Raw genomic sequence first — 22,021 nt, forward strand, 5'->3', positions numbered from 1 at the left:
AAGCCCAAGTGAATTAATAACAAATCCATTGTTATAGTAAAGCCCAAATAACCTTTAGGATAAAATCGAGTCCGCACTCCCGCATCACCTAACTCATTTAATCTCTAACGTTATTTCCTCCATCGACAAGTTAATCCAATAACACTAAAATATTCAACAATCTTGAGGCCACTAATCCAGCGACCATGACCAAATCCATAATGAAGATCTATAAAAGAATCTACAACCCGGTTACAAGAGTGTTGAATGAGTGCCATGGGTTAAGGTAAGTCAAGTCAAGGATGAATACATCAAGGGTTCAACAATTGACTCCATAATTGTTCTATTATACTAGCCTTATCTTTAATGCATGTAGATTCCTTTAGTATTTATAATAATCTTGTAATAAGTATTAGAGAAAGAATGGAAGAATAAAAATGTGAGAAGTCTCTTCTTTAATCTATTATTATTTTGAAAAGTGGTTATCTCGAATCACTGGGGCGGCTTGGGTATAGGGCAATGTGGGTGACCGGTCGAGGCATTTAATTTATGAAAAAAGAAATATATATATATATATATATATATATATATATATATATATATATATATATATTTAATGTTTTATCCTAATTATAAAATAATTACGTTGGTATAGTGGTAAAGGGGTTTGAGTTCCATTCTCACTTTAGACATTTTTTAAGTTTTTTTTTATACACAACATAAATCATAACTAAGTAAGCCTATTTGAAAATTTAATTGTTTAAACTAAACAAAAAACGCATTTACATAAGGCATAAATTTTTTTTTGCTTATAATATTTCGTTACTCGTTAGAGTATACAGACCTTTTTATGTCGACTCGGCTGAGGCATATAAATTCTCGGAGACGGCCCTGCGAATCAGCTAGAAGTTTTGTTTGCTCTCTTTTCTTTTCCTCTTTCAGAAAGAGTGTTCTTATATGATTATTAGTTAATTATTTGTTAGACCAGGTTTTAGTTCGCAAACAAAATTTGTACTTTTCTAGATTGATGAAAGTCTGGTACGTTTCTTGTCGGTAAACAAGCTTTGACTTGGAATATTTCATATGACATTACTTTGATTAACAAAATTTGAGAAACAAGTTCAAATCTTTATTTTTTATTATTTATTTTTACATTTGCATTAATATATTCTTATCCTTTTTCATTTAGTAGGAAGAATTCAGACTACATAATTTAGTTAATATTTTATTATAGATACGTATAAGTATGAAAAATTCAAATTGCAGATTGTCAACTAAACACCGCCTGGCATTCCCATTATTTCCTTTAATTAATCCTTCCTTGAACCCAGCAGCAGCCATTTGCCTCATATCCATAATCTCTATATTCCTTCTTCATCTTCATATTTGGTGCATCAGTTATTATTGATCTTGTACCCGTAGGTTATTATGGGACAGCAGTCGTTGATATACAGTTTTGTTGCAAGAGGAACGTTGATTCTATCCGAATACACCAACTTCACTGGTAATTTCACCGAAATCGCTCATCAATGTCTTCAGAAGCTTCCTGCAACTAATAACCAGTTCACCTACAACTGCGACGGTCACACGTTTAACTACCTTGTGGAAGATGGATTTAGTGAGTTATGATCTGTGTTTTTTGTTGATCAGATTATGATAATTGGGTTGTGATTATGAAGTGTTAGTCGATTTAGTTCTTCATGTTTTGTTATGATATATTATTATATGCTGATTCTGTTAATAGGTTTAATGGCAGTCTACATCAAGGGAAAATGACCAAAATGTCCTTCGGTCAACCAATTTTCGTAATGCCTTGATCACTTTTTAATCTTTACTCGATGAGACTTTTAAACAACCATATTCTGCCGCTTGTCCAAATAATCTATGTCAGAAGCCAAAATAATATCTTTGGAAGCCAAAATAATATGTTGGTTAAAAGCCAGGCACCTAAATAACCCCACGGCAACGACGATATATAAAAATTAATTAAAAAAAAAACAGAGAAAGAAACTAGCAACCCTATCACGCGAGACAGAATCTTGTTGGTTAAAAACCCCGTCGATTAATGATTCAAAGGAGATTGGTTGAATAGGTTGATGTGTTTTAGTGTGGACGTTTTGGGAATTGGTTGGACAATAGGACATATTGCCAACAATGACCGGTCAAATGGACATGTTGGTCAGTATCCCTTGCATAAATGCTAGGTAAGTTTGGCTTTGCGTATATATGTATGCTGGTTTTTATAGTATGATGATCCTGCTACTTGATCTGCTTCCTGTTGATGAAATTAATTGTCATGTGTGTTTGCTGTATTGTTGATTGAATGTTTCATAATTTATATATGGATTATTAAATTTATCAGCCTAAACTTGGAGGTAAATGATAATTTTTTCTATATAGTTTCTGAATCGAAAGCACTTATAAATTGTAAAATTATGCAAGGTTTGCTTTAAATTGTTTACATGTGCAATTAAGTCAGATGCTAACATGTAAATCTTACTTAGCATGGTTTTGGATATTTCTAGCATGTAGTTATTGTAGGATTATAACATTTAACATTTAGAAGATATTAATATTAGTACCGCTGTATGTTACTGGTTCAAACATGTAGATATGTGTTATTGCTAAATGCTAATACATCCGTGTGTAGTTTAACTAATATTATCTTCTCTATTTATGAAGCATACTGCGTTGTTGCGGTTGAGTCCATTGGCAGACAGGTTCCAATTGCTTTTCTTGAGCGCATCAAGGATGACTTCACCAAGAAATATGGTGGTGGGAAAGCTGCAACGGCTGCAGCCAAAAGTCTCAACAAAGAATTTGGGTATTAAATATTACCAATAGTCGTCTTCTTTCGCATGTATTAGCTATCAATCTTTTAGTTCTCATCTAATCACACAAACCTTTATTGTTACTAGCCCCAAGCTAAAAGAACGGATGCTGTATTGTGTGGAGCATCAAGAAGAGATCAGTAAGCTTTCAAAGGTCAAGGCTCAGGTTACAGAAGTCAAAGGGGTCATGATGGAAAACATTGTGAAGGTAAGGTTTATGTGAAATGTGTAAAATTAACTCGTTTCTTGAATAACGGGTCATGATTGACACCCCTGTTGTATTGTAGGTTCTTGACCGTGGAGAGAATATTGATATTCTGGTGGATAAAACCGCGGACCTTCGCACTCAGGTAAGCGAATGCAAATGTTATTATGCAAATTAATATTGAACTTGATGTTTTATAATTTATAAATATTTATGTTTGTAGGCACAAGGTTTTAGGGAAAATGGTGAACAGTTGAGGAGGAAAATGTGGTGGCAGAATATGAAGATAAAGCTGATTGTTCTCGTGATTATTTTCGCCTTGATTCTCATTATTGTTCTATCAGTATGCGGAGGCTTCAACTGTGGCAACTGAAGCACGTTCATGAATTGAAAACATCTTGTCCGCTGTTCATTATTTCTTATTGATTTCTTGTTTTATTTTTTGCTTGATTGCACTTATCTACTACATTCTACGGAGACCATGTTTGTATAGCAAGCTTGTACTTACATGAACTTTTGATATACATAGTAGGAAAATTCATTTGACTGATTTTTCGGTTTAATTTTGGCTAAATGCATGCAGCACTTTATATGAATTGCCATTGTATGTATTATGTAACTAGTAGTATGCCCGCGCGATGCTGCGGTGACAACAATACGTTTAAACAGATTTTTAGTAGTTACAATTACTATACGAATCATAAAAACCAAGTTTTATATGATCGAAACTCATTTTATTGAGCATTTGACCTGAACCAAATCTATTATGGTAGTCACGGTTATTTAGGGAGTCTTTTAAAACTTTCATGCACGACCAAAGATTTAATATTCACCCATAGGCAAAATTGATATTTCCTTTAAATGAACAAAATTCACATTTTAACATATCAAAGTCCTCGATCGTTACCCCAAAAAAATAAAAAATTTTAAAAAATGCTCGAAACTCATTTTGCTGAGCATTTTGACCTTAACCGAATCTACTATGTTAGTCACGGTTATTCGGGAGTCTTTTGAAACATTCATAAACAACCAAAGATTTAATGTCCACCCATAGCCAAAATTGATTTTTTTAAGGACTTGGATTCATTTTGCATATAATTGTTTTGACGCAAACCAAAATCATTTTTTTTAAGATGACTCGAACTCATTATGCTTATAACGTGTTTTATCCAAAACCAAAATTGACAACTTTTTTTTCTTAAATGACTCAAACTCATTTTACTTATGACGTGTTTTGGCCTAAACAATATTTTAAACTTTTATTTTATAATGACCTAAACTTATTTGGCTTACATCCAGTTATAACTCGAAGGCGTTTTGACCTGTCAAAGTCCTCAATCATTGACCCAAAACAATAAAAGTATTTTAAAGAAAATGATCAAAACTCATTTTGATGTCATTTTGACTTGAACCAAACTCATTTTGATGTCATTTTGATTTGAACCAAAATTGATATATTTTTTTAAATGACACGAATTATTTTGGTTATAAGTTTATAACATGCGCACCAATATCCTACATTGGAATGTAGACAAAAATAAACACATTGTAATTGTATGTTTGAAATATATTAAAACGTAGTATATTCAAAGATATAAATGAAAAACAAAGAAAAAGAATATATATAATTATATGAGTAAACTTGAGGGGATAGAAGAGTAATTATTAATTAAATTTACAAAAGTTGAACATAGTTGAATGGTTAAATTTGTAATTATATTTTAGGTTCATAATTGCATATTTGAGTTGTACTCTTATACTTAATTGACTTGGTTATGTTTTGATCGACTTATGACTTATCTTGTGTAGCAAAGTGTGAAAGCAATCAATGTCGTTGATGTCGCAATTAACGGCAACATTAAGCGATTTTCCAGGCAACGCTTCGTTTTTGCAAATGGAATGGCGAGAAATTTTAAAAGGCAACAATAGCGATTGAATTTGGGGATTTTTCCTGCGAAAGAAGTAAAGTGGAATGGCGAGAATCTTTAAAAGGCTGAAGTTCCCAATTTGGGGGTTTCTCCTTAGCTTTCAAGAAAAACGTGACGGGAATTTCAAATAGAAAAAAAAAAGCCATATTTCTTAATTATTTTACAAATTATAGCCAAGATTAAGGAAGTTAACAAAAATAGCCAAGGTAAACTCGGTTGACTCCTTCTAACCGAGTTTTGGCTTGTTTGAACCTAGTTTAGATGAAAATTATAGATAAACATACATGTAAAATAAAAAAAAAGTCCACTCTTCTTGTTGTTGGGCAGTCAAAAAACATAATAATTTTTTTGTCAAAGTTATCGATTCAAGGACGAAATCTCCTGCTCCACTTCATTTAAAAACTATAATTTATTTTATTATAATAACAATAAAAATTTATGGTGGAAGCTAGTTCCCTTGTTCAAAAGTATCTTATGGTGGAAACTTTTTCATTTCATATACAAAACCCGATCCGCATCTTGTTCAACAGTCTCTAACTCATCACTCAAACTACGAGATCATCAAAAACCAAGAAGAGATTGGCTCGTGAAAAAGCTTGATTGAGCCGAGCATAATCGAGTATCGGTTACCTCCAATTCCTTAAAAAAAAGAGTCAATGAATACAATTTTGAAATAACGGCAGCGGATAAGATGAGTTTCCTTTTGGGATATAGTTTTGCAATACCTTCATTCTCTCAAACCGAAAACTTGTTAAGAATTAACAATTAACAATTAAATTGTTAATGAACTTGGGCAGAACAAATTAACAATTAAATTTTAGATAAAACTAAAATACCTAAATTGAACAAGTAGAGGCTAAACCGAAAACTTGTTCTTATCAAGATTCTTTATATAGACATGAAATAAATAGACACGCAGTAATAGTGGTAGCAATAATAATTAATATATAATAACATTATTTAATAATAATAATAACAATTAGTAAGTAATAATAAACATAAATATTAGGCGAAAGGATGAAAATTGCAAAACATAACTACAAATAAGTAGGCGAATCTTTGATAACATAACTAAAGTTTGAATGGAATCCCAATAAAAAAGTATTAGGCTAATACCTGGGGTACTACCTATAACTTAAACTTTAGGTATCCCCTTGACTTTTGTACTAAAGGCAAACACAACATGTATATTAATCGACTACTTTTTAAAGGCGAATTTTTTATAACATTTAAAAGAAATGAAATTTAAAGGCAAATAACAAGAAAGAAAAAACTAAAGTTTTAATGGTGCTCCTAGAAATAAAACTTAAAGTGTTAGAGTAATACCCGGGGTGTTTCCCATAACTATAACCTTAGATTTTCCCCTGGCTTGTGTTTGCCTACACAACATATATATTAACCGATTACCTTTTTGTAAGAATTTTTGATAACATAACTATAGTTTGAATAGATTCCCTACAAATAAGTATTAGACGAATACCCGGGTTAGTACACATAACTAAAACTTTAGGTATCCCTTTGAATTTTGTTTTCATGTATATCAGTTGACTACTTTTTAAAGACGAATTTTTGATGAGTTAAATATATCACTATTCACTTTACGATTTTTACTATTTAAACCGTGTCAAGGTTTAGACTTTTCAACATGGATGAGATCCATACCGTATTATTATTATTATTATTATTATTATTATTATTATTATTATTATCAGCAGTAATGGTGGTGGTAGCATTAATAATTAATATATAATATATAATAACATTATTTAATAATAATAATAACTGCATAATGGTGTTGTACCTTAATGCTTCATTGATTTGTAAGTTTTTAAAAACACATCGGTTTTGAAATTTTTTTATATCAGTACGTAGACAAAAATGAGCTCGTTGCAACGATATGTTTTTTTAAAGCATAATATATTAAAAATATTAGAAAGTTAAAACATTAAATAGAATTGTCAAGTTGGGGGTCAAAGATGAGGGGGCAATGTTGTATAAATTTTTAAAAGATAAAGGGTAAAAATTGTAAATATATATAAATAGAATAACACGTGATGTATAAATGAATTGGGAAGACTTGTTTTGTAATTTCATATGTAAAGTATTTATAGGTTTACTAGGTTAGTTACCCGTGTAGAACACGGGTTGAAATAAATAAATTTATTTATATGATAACATGATGTCAATACACAATATGAAAATAAAAAGTTGTTACAAATTCATAAATCTCTAAATATTTCTTTGTACGCAATATTTGTAGTTTTATTTGTAATTTTACTTTCTATATCAAAACTTAGTATTTTCACATTGTTTGTGCTTTTAACTCTAGATAATGCAACGCATAACTGATCAAGAGTTAAAATAAATTGTCTAGAAAACAAACCAACCATTTGTAGTGATTGACCTTTGCTTTTATTATTCTTTATTGCAAAACAAAAATAAAGTGAAATTTTTATTTTTTGAAATTAATCATTTTATCTAAAGGTGTGGGATTTTTTTACGAATAAAAGTGTGAGTTCCAGTATTACTTCCGGATATACTTTTCGCTTCTATAACACGGTTATCATATTGTATTTTCACGTGTATTTTAGTTTCATTGGATAGACCATTTAAGCATCATCACTTCAACATCGTCTTTCAGGATTAAAGTATGATTTGACAACCTTAGATTTTGAGGCAATTTAAAACATTAAGAAACTAATACTTTCTTGTAATGTATCATTTTATGATTGATAGATACCATCTGAATAATGGTAATATTTTTCATCTCCTGAAAACATGGATAGCAGACATTTTCTAATTTCTTGAATGAACTCATTTTTTGGTGCAAGTATATCTCGTTCACTAAAGAAATCTATATAATTTTGAAATCTCTAATAATAGAAGGATATACAAAATCAATTTATCATCTGATTAACAGTGTGTTAATATTTAACATTTGTATTTCTAAGGTAAGAAGTTATTTTATTCTCCTGAACACCAAAACATGCATGTAGTCTAGTGTTTATATATTTGTGTGGATTATTAAGATTATGAACTAAACATAAATGATGGGTTGATTAAATTGTCAATTATAAAAAGAAGTTGTAAATGTCTCTATTTTTAAACCAACTCGTCGACCGAAACTCTAACTAATCATAAACTATCATAAACTGTTTTAACCTGAACCATGCTTGATACTTTAACCGGTTAAAGAAACCCGCTCGATTAAATTAACATAAAACTAAGAATACATCAATAGTGAATTTGTCTTTTAAGGGTCTAAAAGAAAAAAACTTGTAATTTAGTAATATTATATATATATATATATATATATATATATAATAAGTTAAATTTTATTGAAATTTAAATTTTATATTAATCTTGTCTCTTCATCTAGTAATATCATATAAAACAAAATAATATATTTATGGTGGTATTAAATTTTTAAATTGGGAAAGAATTATTATAAAGAGAAAATGAAAGATTAAAATAAAAAAAATATTAATAAGAAAGAGAAATGTATTTAATATGAGGGAGAAGAGGGAAAATTTTGTAAGGATCACCATGGTGATTACATGTGGCACTTAGAAAGCTTTGTTTATTATATAGTATAGATTTATAGTTGCATAGTGGTGTTGTACCTTGATGCTTCATTGACTTGTAAGTTTTTAAAAACACATCGGTTTTGAAATTTTTTTATATCAGTACGTAGACAAAAATGAGCTCGTTGTAACGTTATGTTTTTTTCTTTTTTTAAGCATATTATATTAAAAATATTAGAAAGTTAAAAAATTAAATAGAATTGTCAAGTTGAAGCTTAAAGATGAGGGGGTAGTTTTGTATAATTTTTAAAAATTTTCATTTGGTAGTTAAAGTTAAAGGGTTGAATATATAAATATATTAAGAAATATTGAATAACACGTGATATTTAGTGTGTTAATGACACTTTTACCCTTGATATAGGTTGTACAACATGCATTAAAACTTGTAATTTACTTAAAAAATACGTCTTAGTTTACCCTTATTTGGTACATTATATATAGTAAAGATAAACTTTCAAACATATGGTTATAATGTGATATACTTATCATACAAAACTGTTTGATTCAAGATACTAGTTGTAACATGGTATCGGTTGTTGTCTAGGTGATTTGGTCACAATGCAGGGACTAATAAAACCTGTTACATGTTGTAATTTATTAAGTTACATTTTACTGTTAGCACTTAGCAGTATGTTACATTATTAACTCGTTAAGACAAATTGTACTTCCAACAGTCTCTGCATTGTGATGCACATTTGTCCCTTGTTTTTTTTATATTGATGAAGAAACGTGTATCGACTTACTTGGTATACGATCTACGTTCCTCGGGTATGAGTGTGCTATATCACCGATGGTTTTCCGAGATACGGGTTCTTCCCCCTACAAAACGAACAGCACCGTGAGCTTACCCCTCAGAAAGGGAAAGGGGTCCTCTTTGGGGTAACCCTCCGGTGTGAGAATAAGATATTGCAGGAGAAGATAAGAATGTGAAGATGAGTAAAGGATTCAGAATATATTTCTTGCCCTCCAACTGTGGAGGTGGTGTGGTATTTATAGTATTAGAGTTTCCAGTGATTGGGCTCAGACCCAATTAGGGCCTTTTTGGCCTCCTCCTATTGCTTCGCGCCACGTGTACTTAGGACACCTGGTGTTTTTTCATTGATTATTCTCTGACCAAGGTATTTTACCTGACCCATGTGCCATCACGTGGTGGCACATGGGTTTTGCTAAGTTGTCCACCCTTCATTGGCAGCTGTCAACATCAGCACATTCTTTATTCCTTAAAAGTTACCTTCTGGAAGGTTGTCTGATGAGTACAATCATGGTTGTCCTTATCCTGATTTGGATTAGACTATTGTCTCATTTGTTGTGTTGTCCTTTATGCGCCTATCCCGGGGATGCGCAAGGTCTTCTCTTTATTCTCACGCGCAGATGTTTCATGCGCAGATGTGATATGCGTGAGCATATGTGATATGCGCCACGCGCAGATGTGATATGCGTGAGCATATGTGATGCGTGAGCATATGTGATATGCGCCACGCGCAGATGTGATATGCGTGAGCATATGTGATGCGTGAGCATATGTGATGCGCGAGCATATGTGATATGCGTGAGCATATGTGATATGCGCCACGCGCATAGGTTTTGGCTTTGTGTCTTCGTGACATCCTGATTTCAAGCCTCTTGTCTATATCTTGTGGGTTGACCCGCCCCGCTCGATGTTAAGGCGGGTGCATACCCCTTCAAGCCCCCCAGTCTAATGTGTGTCTTGTCTCGCGCGAGCGAGGTAAGATAGATATTAGACTTAATAGTTTGCTCTTTTAACAGGGTTTGTCTTTTCTTTTTCATTTCTCATATGTGCGTTGCGCGAAATTCTATCCCTTTGGTTGAAACGAATCGTCAATGCACGTGATTGGTTGATGCTGACATGCATCAGAGATGGAGACGTTACGTGTCAGACCTTTCGCGTGCTCGAGGTGCTACAGTTGCCTTTCACGTCTCCTCATACAGTGTCAGGAACACGTGTCGCGCTTATGTTGGCCTACGCCTGCGCGTGGGGGCGCGTGAGCGTAGATCTGATTATTACTTGTTTCTCTTTCTCTCCCCTGGGCGTATAAAACCAAACCTTTTGAACGGTTTTTTCTTCATCTCCATTGTCATTTTCAGAGCTTTTGCTTCTTCAATTTACATTCCGATTAAGAGCCTTTATCTTTGCTTCCAGATTTCCGTGTTTAAAGTAACCATATTGTTCGATTCGCAATTGTATGTCTGATAACCCAGACACCACAATTTCCCCTAGTAAAGGCCGTGTAAAATCAGTGGTTATGTCTACTTTGAAGAAGACCGGCAAGGGTAAACGGGTTGCCGAGGCCTCGTCGGAGGAGGGAGGGAAGAACAAGGTGGTGAAGAGATGGGATGAGATTCCCTGCAAGTTGAAACAGTCTGACCTTGATAATCTCGTCGCCTCTCAGGGTTTTCTCCCTGAGTATGGCTGTCTGCTCCCGGCGACCGGGCAAACGGCGGCGGATCCTCCCGCCGGCTATATCTCTTTATACTCTCATTTTTTCACCCACTGTAATCTTCGTCTTCCAATGACGAGGTTTATAGGTGCGCTCCTCCAGTTTTACGGGATTCATATATCTCAGGTTCATCCCTGTGGACTAGTGCGCATGACTCATTTTGAGTTCATGTGCAAAGCTCAGCGCGAGGAGCCCACCCCTCGGCGCTTTCAATATTTTTATAAGCCGAAAATCCAAGATTCTTGGTTCTCATTCACACCGCGCAGTCAGAAGGTTAAGTGCTGCACTGTTTCCTTCAAAAGCCTTCATGACTGGGCTGAAAAATTCTTTTATATCAAGGCTGGTGCGATTCCCATTCGCATGACTACGCGCGCGATTACTTCCGCGCCCGCGGATGATGACGTTCTTAAGAATCCATCTGGCGCGTGGGTTAAGAAGTTATCTGCTGAACCATCCCCTGCCAGGAAAATTTGCGAGGAAGCGTTGGTGGAGGTTGGCATGAGCAAGAGGTGGATTGACAGCGGGACTGAGCCTGTCATCTATGTTGATGGCTCAGGTGGGTTGTTTGTTCATTGCATTAATTTTGCGCGAGTATAATTCGTTTTGCTGATATCACTTGTCTTGTTTTATGCAGAAAGCAAGGAATACATCCACGCCGCCTATGACGAGCATACGGAAGGTGGCTCTGTCGCGCTGCGCGCTGGGGAAGTTGCTTTCCCTGATCGCTTCGATGATATGTTCATCCCTGTCGATTTAGAATTTTGTTTTTACAGCGATGCGCCTGGTAAGCCTTTGTATTTGTGCTTAGGCCCTTAGAGTACCAAATTTGGTTTTAACATTTCTGTTGCGCGTATTGTAGATGCGCTCGCTAATTATGAGTTGGAGCTTGTGGAAGAGGAAGTGGAGGAGGAAGAAGCTGAAGCGCAAAAACTCAAGCGCAAGGCTAAAGACAAATCTGGCGCAGGGGCAAGTAAAAAACAGAAAAAAGATGATGCCTCTGTTGCCCAGAATCTTCCTCCTACTCAGGCGAAGGGACTTGAGAAAACCAAGGGTTTTACTTCCAAGTTTTCCTCGTCTTCTTTGCCTCAAGGTGTGGGCAGTCCTCCCGTCCACATGAGGTATGGTGCCGCCACCTCGTCTCTGCGCGCGGCGGACAAGGGAAGCGGTGCTGTGCTTGCTGTTTCGTCTTCTCCAACAGGTATACTTTGTTTATTTTTTGTGGTTTTATGAGCGTTATTCTGATAGTCATTAATGAAGCTTTGTTCACTCAAATGTTTGTAGAGCCGGCAACGTTGGTGGCTCAACCTCAGGCGCAGCAAGGTGCCGAGGCTACGCCGAAGGTTGTTTTGAAGTCCCTGTTTTACCCTCGAAAAGGGGGAAAATGGACTTCATGGCGATGTTTAATTCGCGGACTGCGGTGCGCCAAGGTATTTATTGCGCTTTGATTGTCTGATTTTTTCTTTTGGTTCAAGTCATTAATCATTTCTCCTTGTTGGTTTTTTAATAGGAATTATAGCTGGCACACAAGCTGCTGGTGGCACTGCTGACGCCGTTAGTTCTGCTCCTGCTCCAACAAGTACTGAATCTCCTCTCATTGGGATCACTAAGGAGCAGGAGACTATTTTACGCGCTGATCTAACAGCGTCAAGACCTCCCTCACCTCCTCCTGTGCGCAGCCCTACTCGTGAGACTATTTTTGATGTTTCCAAGTCGCAGGAGAAGAGACCTGTTATAGAGGATGATGAGGAGGTTAATTTTGAAGATTCTGATGGTGGCCGCGCAAGCCCTATAGCGGGCAGGAGCTCACCAGCTGGCGCTAACCTTTCTGCCGGTTCTCCGCAGGTATAAGTTTATTTTGCTCCGCTGTGCAGACTTCCAAATTAGTGTTTAGATAACTAAAACCTTTCTTTGCGTTGCTTTGTGTTTGTAGGGAGCCGATCACATATACCGCCCGAGCTGGAATATCACTGAAGAGAGCTCGTTCCAATCCATGGGCGTATTTGAAGACTTTTGGGCTCACTCTGTTCCTCCAGCTGAAAGGAGGTTTCAAGAGGACCGCGCTCGCGTGGACTTGCTTAATAACCACCTTTTTGCTGGGTCTGCGTTCTTTGCTGCCTCCCAAGAGCTTCGCAATGATTATATAAAGGTACGTGATGCCCTTGCGGAGGCCAAGCAAAAGGCTAAGATTTCTGCTTGGAATCTTTCTGATGCCCGAGAGAGGGCTGAGAAACTCCAAGCAGAACTTAGCGAGAACCGGGCAAGTGCCAACGCTGCTTTTGTGAAGCGCGGGCTTGAGCTGCAAGCTGCGCGGGAGAAGCTGCAAGCGGCAGAGGCAGACGCGGCCAAGTACGCGCGTCGAGCGCGTGACCTGGAGTTGGAAGCAGAGGCGCGTTACCAAACTATTGCGCAGGTTAATACTGACAAATCTTTATTGGAGAGTGAGGTTGCGCGCCTGAAGAAAGAGCTCGATGCTGCGCGAGCGGAAAAAAATGAAGCCTTGGCGGCAGCGGCGTCTGAAAAAGAAGAGCTAAAACAAGCCAAGGAAACTGTTGAGTTGTTAAACTCTCAGATCCCTGCTCTTGAGACGTCTGTTTCTTCCCTCGCGCAGGACCGTCAATGGCTGATTTCACAGGGTGTGACTCGTTGCGCTTATGCGATGAAATACTCAGACGAGTTTCAGACCCTTGTGATGGATTGTAATGCGGCGTCGCGCTTGGTGGGTCGAGCTGAATGGTTTAAAGATGGTTATGAATATGGCATGCTAAAGAAGAATCCATCCGATTACCCTTATCAGCTCGACGTTGTCTGCGCTGACATGGCTGAGGTGGGGGAGAAGTGCCTGAATACTCCAATTCTCATCCTTGATCAGGTATTTTAACCTTAATGAGTTTACTTGACCTATTTTCATAATCTTTTGTACTCATACTGTTCCTTGTGACTTGCATATAGCCGCGCTTGCTGACCAGCCCGATCTTGGCGCTTTAAAGAAATTACTTGATGAATGTGAAGGGACTGGTGGCCATGATGATGGCGAGGGCAACGCTACCTCTGCCAGCGGCTCTGGTGTGGCCAAAGGGCCTACTCCTGACGCTATCATAATGGAAGACGACTCTATTCAAGACGAACAGCTTGATTATGGTAAGTTTGGAGATGACGAGGAGCGGGCTGCGCCAGATGCTGAGGGAGGAAGTAATGATGAGGACGATGAAGAGGCTGATATTGATATAGAGACTTGAAAAGCCCTTCTTGTTTTTTTTTTTTTTTTTGTATTTGTAGTTTTTATCTCATCATTTGTAAATTTGTAAACTTCTATGTTTGTGGAATGAAATTTTGTTTTTCCCTTATTCGCATCTTGCGCATTCCCAATTCGTCTCTTTATATTGCATGTTTGTGGTCGTTGAATATAAGGTATGCTTACACATTGAAACTTGGACAAGGCTGTAAGGAAATTATTTTATTTAATCCTTAACAGTTGTCATATTTCAAGTTATTTTGCAATATTCTGAATATGCTGACACGTGCCTTAGCATTTCATTGTTCCTCTTTTGCGCGACGTTATCGTGCATTTATTATAGGGAATTATGAATGAGTTTTTTAGCCTTTTACGTGTCAGTATGTGTTACTCTGCTTATATCCATTATAATCCCATGCGCGGCCCCGACCTGAGACCTTAACAACCATGCTTTGGCATGTGCTTTGCCTTAGTTGTGCTTAGGTATTTTTATGGTCCAGCTGCGCAATACGTAGGATGGATGCTATGAGTAATTTGAGCTAAGGCTCATATTATTGGGCTAAGGCCCTGAGCTAAGGCTCATATTATTTGGCTAAGGCCCTGACGTTTTAGAGTTAAAACTCGTTAACGCGTTTGAGCTTGAAGCTCGTGCATGTATGTTTTACTTCGTTTTATCTTTAGTTTGATGTCAATACAATGTTGTCATATTGCTCAAAATTAATAAAGGGAAGTGTGAAACATGTATGCAAAAGGTAATAGAACGCATATTAAGAGAAAATAGCGCGTATCATTATTCATAATGGCTTAAAAAGCCTTGATTACAAACTTGACAACTTTTACATGAAACATTTTCTAAGTTGTGCTGCGTTCCATGTGTGCGGGATCTTCTTTCCATTTAAATCTTTTAAAGCGTATGCGCCTTTTCCCAATTCTTCCGAGACTTGATAAGGTCCCTCCCAGTTGGGAGACATCTTTCCCGGAGGTATTGAGCGACTAGCTTCATTGTTCCGAAGGACAAAATCATTCTTCTTGAAGTGGCATTCTTTCACGCGCTGATTGTAGTATTTTTCTAGCTTTTTCTTGTATTTGGCTTCACTGATGATAGCCGCCTCTCTGCGTCCTTCAAGTAAATTGAGATCCAACCTCCTTTCGCGCTCGTTATCCGTCTTGCTCATCATGAGCACTCTATAGGATGGGCATCCAATATCTGCTGGAATCATAGCCTCCGTTCCATAGGTTAGGCTGAACGGGGACTCGCCATTGCTGGTTTTGCTTAATGTCCTGTGCGCCCATAGGACATTGGGTAGCTCCTCGACCCATGCATGAGACTCTCCCTCCAACCTTTTCTTCAGCCCATTCAGCAAGCTTTGGTTCGCGCGTTCCACTTGGCCATTCCCTTGAGGGTGGTATACTGAAGTGAAGACCTGGTTGATGCGCAATTCTTTGAGCCAACTGGATATCTTCCTGTCAGTGAATTGTTTGCCATTGTCGCTCACGATTTCCATGGGCAGGTCAAAACGGCATACGATGTGGCTCCAAATAAATTGCTTCATTGCCTTAGCTGTGATTTTTGCCAGTGGCTTGGCTTCAACCCATTTTGTGAAATAGTCTACTGCTACTACCAAAAACTTTACTCGCCCTGGCGCTTGTGGTAAGGGACCCACAATATCGATTGCCCACTTGTGGAAAGGCCATGCAGAGGTCACCGGAATCAAGTTGTTCTTTGGCCGCATGGTGTTTGGTGGATAAAAATGTGGACCTTCGCTCTATGGTAAGTGAATGCAAATGTTATTATGTAAATTCTTATTTATGTTAAAACTATAAATCCTTATGTTTGCAGGCACAAGAGTTTAGGGAGAATGCTGAACAGTTGAGGAGAAAAATGTGGTGGAAGAATATGAAGATAACGCTGATAGTTCTCGGGATTATTATCGCCTTGATTCTCATTATTGTTGTATCAGTATGCAAAGGCTTCAACTGTGGCAACTGAAGCACGTTCACGAATTGAAAACACCTTGTCCTCTGGTGTTTGTATAGCTTGTACTTATATGGGCCTTTTGGTGTACATAACAGGAAAATGCATTTGATTGGTCTTCGGTTTTACTTTTTTGGCAAAATGTATGAAAACTTTATATAAATTGTCATTGTATGTAATATACTTTCAACATTTATTTTAATGTAAATATACTTGTAGTACGAAACTATTTGACACAAGGTACTTGTACCATGGTATCGGGCGTCTAGGTGATTTGGTCACACTTGATTTGGTCACACTGCAGTGACTAATAAACCTGTTACCTATTGTTTGTAAAGTTAGATTAAACTGTTATCAATATGATGCATTCAAAAATGTGTTTGAAAAGTTTATTATACATCAAAGCAAATTGTATCATTTTTGTGCACATTTGTCCCTTCATTTTTTATATCAACAGTCGACGCCTCGACAGGTAGTATAATAGTTTATTTGCTAGATATCCTGTGGTGGTGTAGTGATAGTTTGAAACAAATGATCAAATAGTCTGCATTGAGATGAAGATAATATCATTAATTGCCAGTAGATGTGTGGAATGGAAGTATCATTTATTTTCTATTTCATTTCACATGATATCACACATTTCTCTCACTTTACAATTAGAAAACCGAACCGAGGAAACCAAAAGCCGAACCGACCAATGTTCGCAATCAAATTACAACACATCTATTTCCATGTTGTCAATCAACCTCACTTTCCCGAACCACGCTGCAACACACACCACAACTCCATTCTTAATCTCTTCAACTGTTTCTAGACTTTCTTGATCCACAATCTGCAACATGAATAGATCCATGAGTTCAGCAGATTGTATGCAGTGTTTACAAAATAATAACTTGCAGCACAAGTAAAAAAATTGCATTAAGCAATATAACTGACAAATGATAACTATTTAAGTTCACTTTGAATTTAAAAGTTTAATCTCACCTCAACATAATCAATTTTTCCGCCTGCTGCTTCTATACTTTCGATTACTGATTGCCTCAAATCCCCAACAATCTTTTCACCTTTATATGCAGCCGATTTGGCTTCAAATAAAGCCCGACTAATAGACAAAGCCTACAATTTTTGGAAGAAAAGAGCTTAGCTTTCATTTTAATTTTTGTTATGACACTGGGCCCACATAATCAACATATAAAACAATAAAAAACGAATGGGACCCGAACCTGTTCCCTCTCTTGAGGTGAAAGATGCACGTTGCGGGAGCTCATCGCTAGACCATCCTCTTCTCGCGTCAACTCAGAACCAATCACTTTAACAGCAAAATCAAGATCTAGAACCTAAATGTACATTGTTCATTAAAAAATCATAATTTTATCATAAAAAGATTCTAGAAATAAGATGATAACTGTGTCCGCCTCGAACCTAAATGTACATTGTACATTTTAAGAAACCAATCCGATATTTTTTTCGCATAACCCTAACCCCCACACGTTTAAAACAGTGTAACCCGAGCACAACCCGTTTGACTCATTTATCTAATGTCAAACAAGCTGATGGGTAATAATTAAGTTGTAATTAGGGGTGTAAACGGGTCAAGCGCTCATGAGCTACTCGAGATCGGCTCGCAAAAATCTTGAACCGAGCCGAGCTTAAACAGTTAAACGTGCTAGAGATCGAGTCTAAAAACAAATTTGCTTAATAAACGAGCCCAAGCCAGCTCGCAAAAAATCTTGAACCGAGCCGAGCTTAAACGAGCTCAAGCTCAAGTTTAAAAACAGATTTGCTTAATAAACGAGCCCGATCCAGCTCGCATAAATCATTAACCGTCCAAGCTTAAACGAGCTCGAGCTCAAATCTAAAAAAAAATTTGCTAAATAAATGAGCCCGAGCCCGAGCCCGCTCGCATAAATCTTGAACCGAACCGTGCTTAAACGAGCTCGAGCTCAAATCTAAATACATATTGCTAAATAAACGAGCTCGAGCTCGCTCACAAAAATCTTGAACCGATCCGAGCTTAAACATGCTCAAGCTCGAGTCTAAAAACAAATTTGCTTAATAAACGAGCCCGAGCCAGCTCGCAAAAATATAGAACCGACCCAAGCTTAAACGAGCTTGAGCTCAAATCTAAAGACAAATTGGTTATATCCGAGCCCGATCCAGCTCGCAAAAATCTAGAACCGATCCGAGCTTAAACGAGCTCGAGCTCAAATCTAAAAACAAATTTGCTAGTATCCGAGCCTGAGCCAGCTTGCAAAAATCTAGAACTGACCCAAGCTTAAACGAGCTCGAGCTCAAATCTAAAAACAAATTTGCTAATAACCGAGCCAGCTCACGAGCCTAAATGAGTGTAGCCACGTAGGTACTCTTTATAGATATTGTTCCATATATTTATTTAAATTTTTAAGTTGTATATATATTTATCATAACAATAACTAAATAATATATGTAATCTTATATATAAATTAACTAGTAAACAAAAGACTATCCAAGTCCGAGCCAAGCTCAACATTAAAAATCCATTAACGAGCTGAACTCAAGCTTTAGAAATCTACTCGACCTTAAAAACTAAAAAGCTACTTGGGCTCGTCTCACTTCATTTACATCCCTAGTTGTAATCATGTTAATTAGGTAACATGTCGGTTTAACTAAACAACAGATAGGTGAGGTGGGTTGACCTGTTTAACCCGTTGAATCAAAAAGATCACTGACCATTCGTAGAATAACCCGCCATTGCTGATAATCCTTCTTTCCGAAAACCGCAACGTCCGGTTCAACAATATTAAACAACTTCGCCACCACAGTAGCCACCCCTCTAAAGAACACAGGCCTACTCTTCCCACATAACCCCTTCTCCAAACCCTCAACCCGAACCCACGTCTCATGCTTTGTTTCACCCTCCAAACACGACACCGTTTCACCTCTATTATTATTATTATTATTATTATTATTATTATCTGTTGTTCTCTTAATACCTAACCTATCGCCGTAATCGTATAAATCGTGTGGGTTAAAGACAACATCAACGCCACCGATGGATTTGAGTTTCTGAATGTCGCCGTGGAAGTCAGAAGGGTAGGTTGAGAGGTCTTCGGTAACGGCGAACTGGCCTGGGTTGACGTAGATTGAAACGACGACGTGGTGGGTGTGTTTTTGAGCTTGGGTGATGAGGGAGAGGTGGCCGTGGTGGAGGCAGCCCATGGTTGGGACCAGTCCGATTGTTTTGCCTTGGGATCGGATTGACCGGGACCAGGCTCGCATTTCGTCTTTGGTTTTGATGATTTTGGGTTCCATTTTTGGTGGAAATTGATATTGAAATTTTGCAGGTGAAGATGATGGTGAGAGTTTGGATTGGGTGGTGTTCTAAAAGGCGGCGTGATAATTGTGATGGATTTAAGACGCTGATAAAATTCGTTAAGTTTAAGGATCCAATCAGTGATAATCACTTATTCATCTAGTCTTTCACAATTAACCTGGTGACTTTAAAACCAAGTGCTAGAGACAAAAACCGAACCTAAATCACACTTATAGAGATAGGGTATTGAAAAGACCTAAATACCCTTAGGTAATACCCGGGTCAGTCAGAAGTCCTTCATAAGACACCCGCGGGGCATATGGGTCCCCCGCACAATCACCTAAAGAAGAAACACCCTCACAGGACATGCGGAAGCATCCTGGCATCCTCAGAAGTTATCCGCGAGACGGAATATTTGTCCGCGTAAATAATTATGAGGTAATGCCCCGGGACAGCTGTCATTGATTGATAACATTCTAGAAGATATACCGAGATGCTTTCTTGAGCAATACATGATGTATTAGCCAATCAGTAAAGGACACCTGGCAAGGTCGTTACAACCATGCACATGCCAAGGTTGTCTACCGTCCTATCATATAAAGACACGCGTCCAGGTTGTTATACATGCACATGCAACGTATAAACTAAATCTGTAGTATGAGGACACGTGTCCAGGCGGTTACAAGAGCATCTTCCAAAGGGACAGCTGGCCCAATCACCTTCCCACACCTCTTCGGCTATAAATACTTTCTCAAACATCATGAGGTATTCATATTCACTCCCACTGTACTTTCAATATTTACTTAAGTGTATTATCTTCATCAGAGCTGTACTTATTCTCACGCCGGAGGGTGGTTACGGGAAGACCCCCCCCCCCCTCTTGTCCTTCCCATAGCGAGCTCACGGTGTCTGTTTTGCAAGTTCACGTCATTGGACTTTAGGAATTTTGTTCATATCGTATCGACAGTTAACCATATTCTACCATGTGGACTCATTGGATCTAGGACCCGTCAAGGGGAGTAGATCCGTGTTTCTTCAACACTGAACATCAAATCTCTCTCATATCAATCCACTACCGGCTTAGAAAGTTTTAAATTTTATTATTATTTTTATATTTATTTAATCTAAATTACATGTCTTTTATAAAAGAAAATTAGATTTTAATAATTCAAGCTATCAATTGTTGACCACGGGTCTAACCAAATGAAAGATTAATGTGGGCTTGGTGTATGCTGTGTAGGTTATGTGGAAAAGAAGAAGAATAGAGTGAGCATATCCTAGTCTCGTGCTATTTTGCTACTTTGATTTAGCAATTCATCTCAATCCTTGCTTTATCGGTGTGGGAACTTCTTATGGTGCCCGAGTCTAGCAACCTTGAACATTGGAAGAAAAATGTGTTTCACGGGATTATCCTCTCGCAGCTTGTTGGTGTGTTTGCAAATCAAGAAATGAAGTTGTCTTCGAAAACAAATTGGAAAGCTTGAGTAAAACACTGGACAACATGAAGTCTTTGGGTTACCTTTGGATCAAGAGCCGCTCTCCTTTAATTAGTATTTCATGGCATGATTGTTTAAGTTTTTGCTGTAATTTTCGGTTCTTCTTTGTTGTTTGTTTTTGTTCCTAGCATATTGCTAGAGGTTTAATGAAACTTTTCTTTCCAAAAAAGAAAAACCGGTGACCACTATAAATCCCTACTAGCAATTCTACTACCGGCAATCTGAACTTTCAGTTTTGTTACCAATAACAAATCGTTAACTTTTCAAGAAAGAAAGGTGAACACATCTTGTGAGCAAGGAAATATGTCACTTCAATGCCCCAAATTGACAAATATAAATTACACCACTTAGAGCGTTGTTGACGGAAACAATCTTAAAGGCCTATGGTCTATGGGAAACAATTGATATCAGAGAGATATATATATATGAAAAGAAAGTATCCACGACAAAAGCAATGATCTTACAAACATTACCAGAAGACGTGTTAATGCAAATTGCACAATACCTTGGAGCATAAATGGTTCAAAAAACACATCTACTTAGGTAGCATAAGATCCAAGTTCAAAAGTCTTAGTACTTTCTTGAAAGATAAGACTGTAGTAAGACAATTACTTACTCCGGTTCCAAAGAAGTTCCTATCGGTTATAGCAACTATCGAACAATAATCTGAATATATATAATGTTATTTGAAGAAGCAGTAGGAAGAGTAATAACATTTGAAGAACAACTCAAGAGTAAAGACGATATAGATAGCAATGATCAGAACAAATTCCTAATGGCAAGTTCTAAAATCATTCTGCATGTTGGCATTTTGGAAAATGGAAGTGGAAATCAAATCCCTTCCTAAATATGCAACTATACGGATAAACAATACCTCTGGATAGTTAAAACAATGTAATATAACGATGATAGGCATTTTTCTATATATGAAGAATTAAGAAAAGAAGTTAACCATGTTTCCAATCTTATTAATCCTATCTGCAAATTTTTAAAGTAATTGTCAGATTAATAGTTATTCTTATAAGTACCATTTGAAACAA

At 37.0% G+C, this 22,021-nt stretch overlaps 2 protein-coding genes across 3 annotated transcripts; one reads left to right on the forward strand and one right to left on the reverse strand.

Moving 5' to 3' along the window:
• Nucleotides 1-1,355: 1,355 nt before the first annotated feature.
• LOC143609030 (vesicle-associated membrane protein 722-like) lies at nucleotides 1,356-16,380 on the forward strand. Of its 2 annotated transcripts, none has more exons than XM_077083902.1 (5): nucleotides 1,356-1,597; nucleotides 2,662-2,803; nucleotides 2,898-3,018; nucleotides 3,098-3,160; nucleotides 16,059-16,380. In XM_077083902.1, the coding sequence occupies exons 1-5, from the start codon at nucleotides 1,408-1,410 to the stop codon at nucleotides 16,206-16,208; spliced, it is 666 nt and encodes a 221-aa protein (XP_076940017.1). In that variant the 5' UTR covers nucleotides 1,356-1,407; the 3' UTR covers nucleotides 16,209-16,380. The 2 variants fall into 2 exon arrangements, with proteins under 2 accessions (XP_076940017.1, XP_076940016.1); XM_077083901.1 differs by lacking the exon at nucleotides 16,059-16,380 and adding an exon at nucleotides 3,239-3,473.
• A 371-nt stretch (nucleotides 16,381-16,751) lies between these two features.
• LOC143609032 (pantoate--beta-alanine ligase-like) lies at nucleotides 16,752-19,574 on the reverse strand. The gene is made up of 4 exons (XM_077083905.1): nucleotides 18,903-19,574; nucleotides 17,417-17,530; nucleotides 17,178-17,309; nucleotides 16,752-17,025 (listed from the first exon to the last, which is right to left on the reverse strand). The coding sequence occupies exons 1-4, from the start codon at nucleotides 19,482-19,484 to the stop codon at nucleotides 16,906-16,908; spliced, it is 948 nt and encodes a 315-aa protein (XP_076940020.1). The 5' UTR covers nucleotides 19,485-19,574; the 3' UTR covers nucleotides 16,752-16,905.
• Between the last annotated feature and the right edge of the window lie 2,447 nt (nucleotides 19,575-22,021).

This window comes from Bidens hawaiensis, unplaced genomic scaffold (genome assembly GCF_021521415.1).
Source record: "Bidens hawaiensis isolate Kalapana, Puna unplaced genomic scaffold, B.hawaiensis_p1.1 tig00419471_1, whole genome shotgun sequence".
Taxonomy (NCBI): Eukaryota; Viridiplantae; Streptophyta; class Magnoliopsida; order Asterales; family Asteraceae; genus Bidens; species Bidens hawaiensis.

What these genes read in the sequence shown, in the direction of transcription:
- LOC143609030 (XM_077083902.1), top strand. Translation starts at nt 1,408, where the DNA reads ATGGGACAGCAGTCGTTGATATACAGTTTTGTTGCAAGAGGAACGTTG. An exon ending in TGATGGAAAACATTGTGAAG is followed by an intron (nt 3,019 to 3,097) that starts GTAAGGTTTATG and finishes GTTGTATTGTAG; the next exon opens with GTTCTTGACCGTGGAGAGAA. An exon ending in CCGCGGACCTTCGCACTCAG is followed by an intron (nt 3,161 to 16,058) that starts GTAAGCGAATGC and finishes TTATGTTTGCAG; the next exon opens with GCACAAGAGTTTAGGGAGAA.
- LOC143609032 (XM_077083905.1), bottom strand. Translation starts at nt 19,484, where the DNA reads ATGGAACCCAAAATCATCAAAACCAAAGACGAAATGCGAGCCTGGTCC. An exon ending in CACCTCAAGAGAGGGAACAG is followed by an intron (nt 17,310 to 17,416) that starts GTTCGGGTCCCA and finishes CAAAAATTGTAG; the next exon opens with GCTTTGTCTATTAGTCGGGC. An exon ending in GAAAAATTGATTATGTTGAG is followed by an intron (nt 17,026 to 17,177) that starts GTGAGATTAAAC and finishes TTCATGTTGCAG; the next exon opens with ATTGTGGATCAAGAAAGTCT.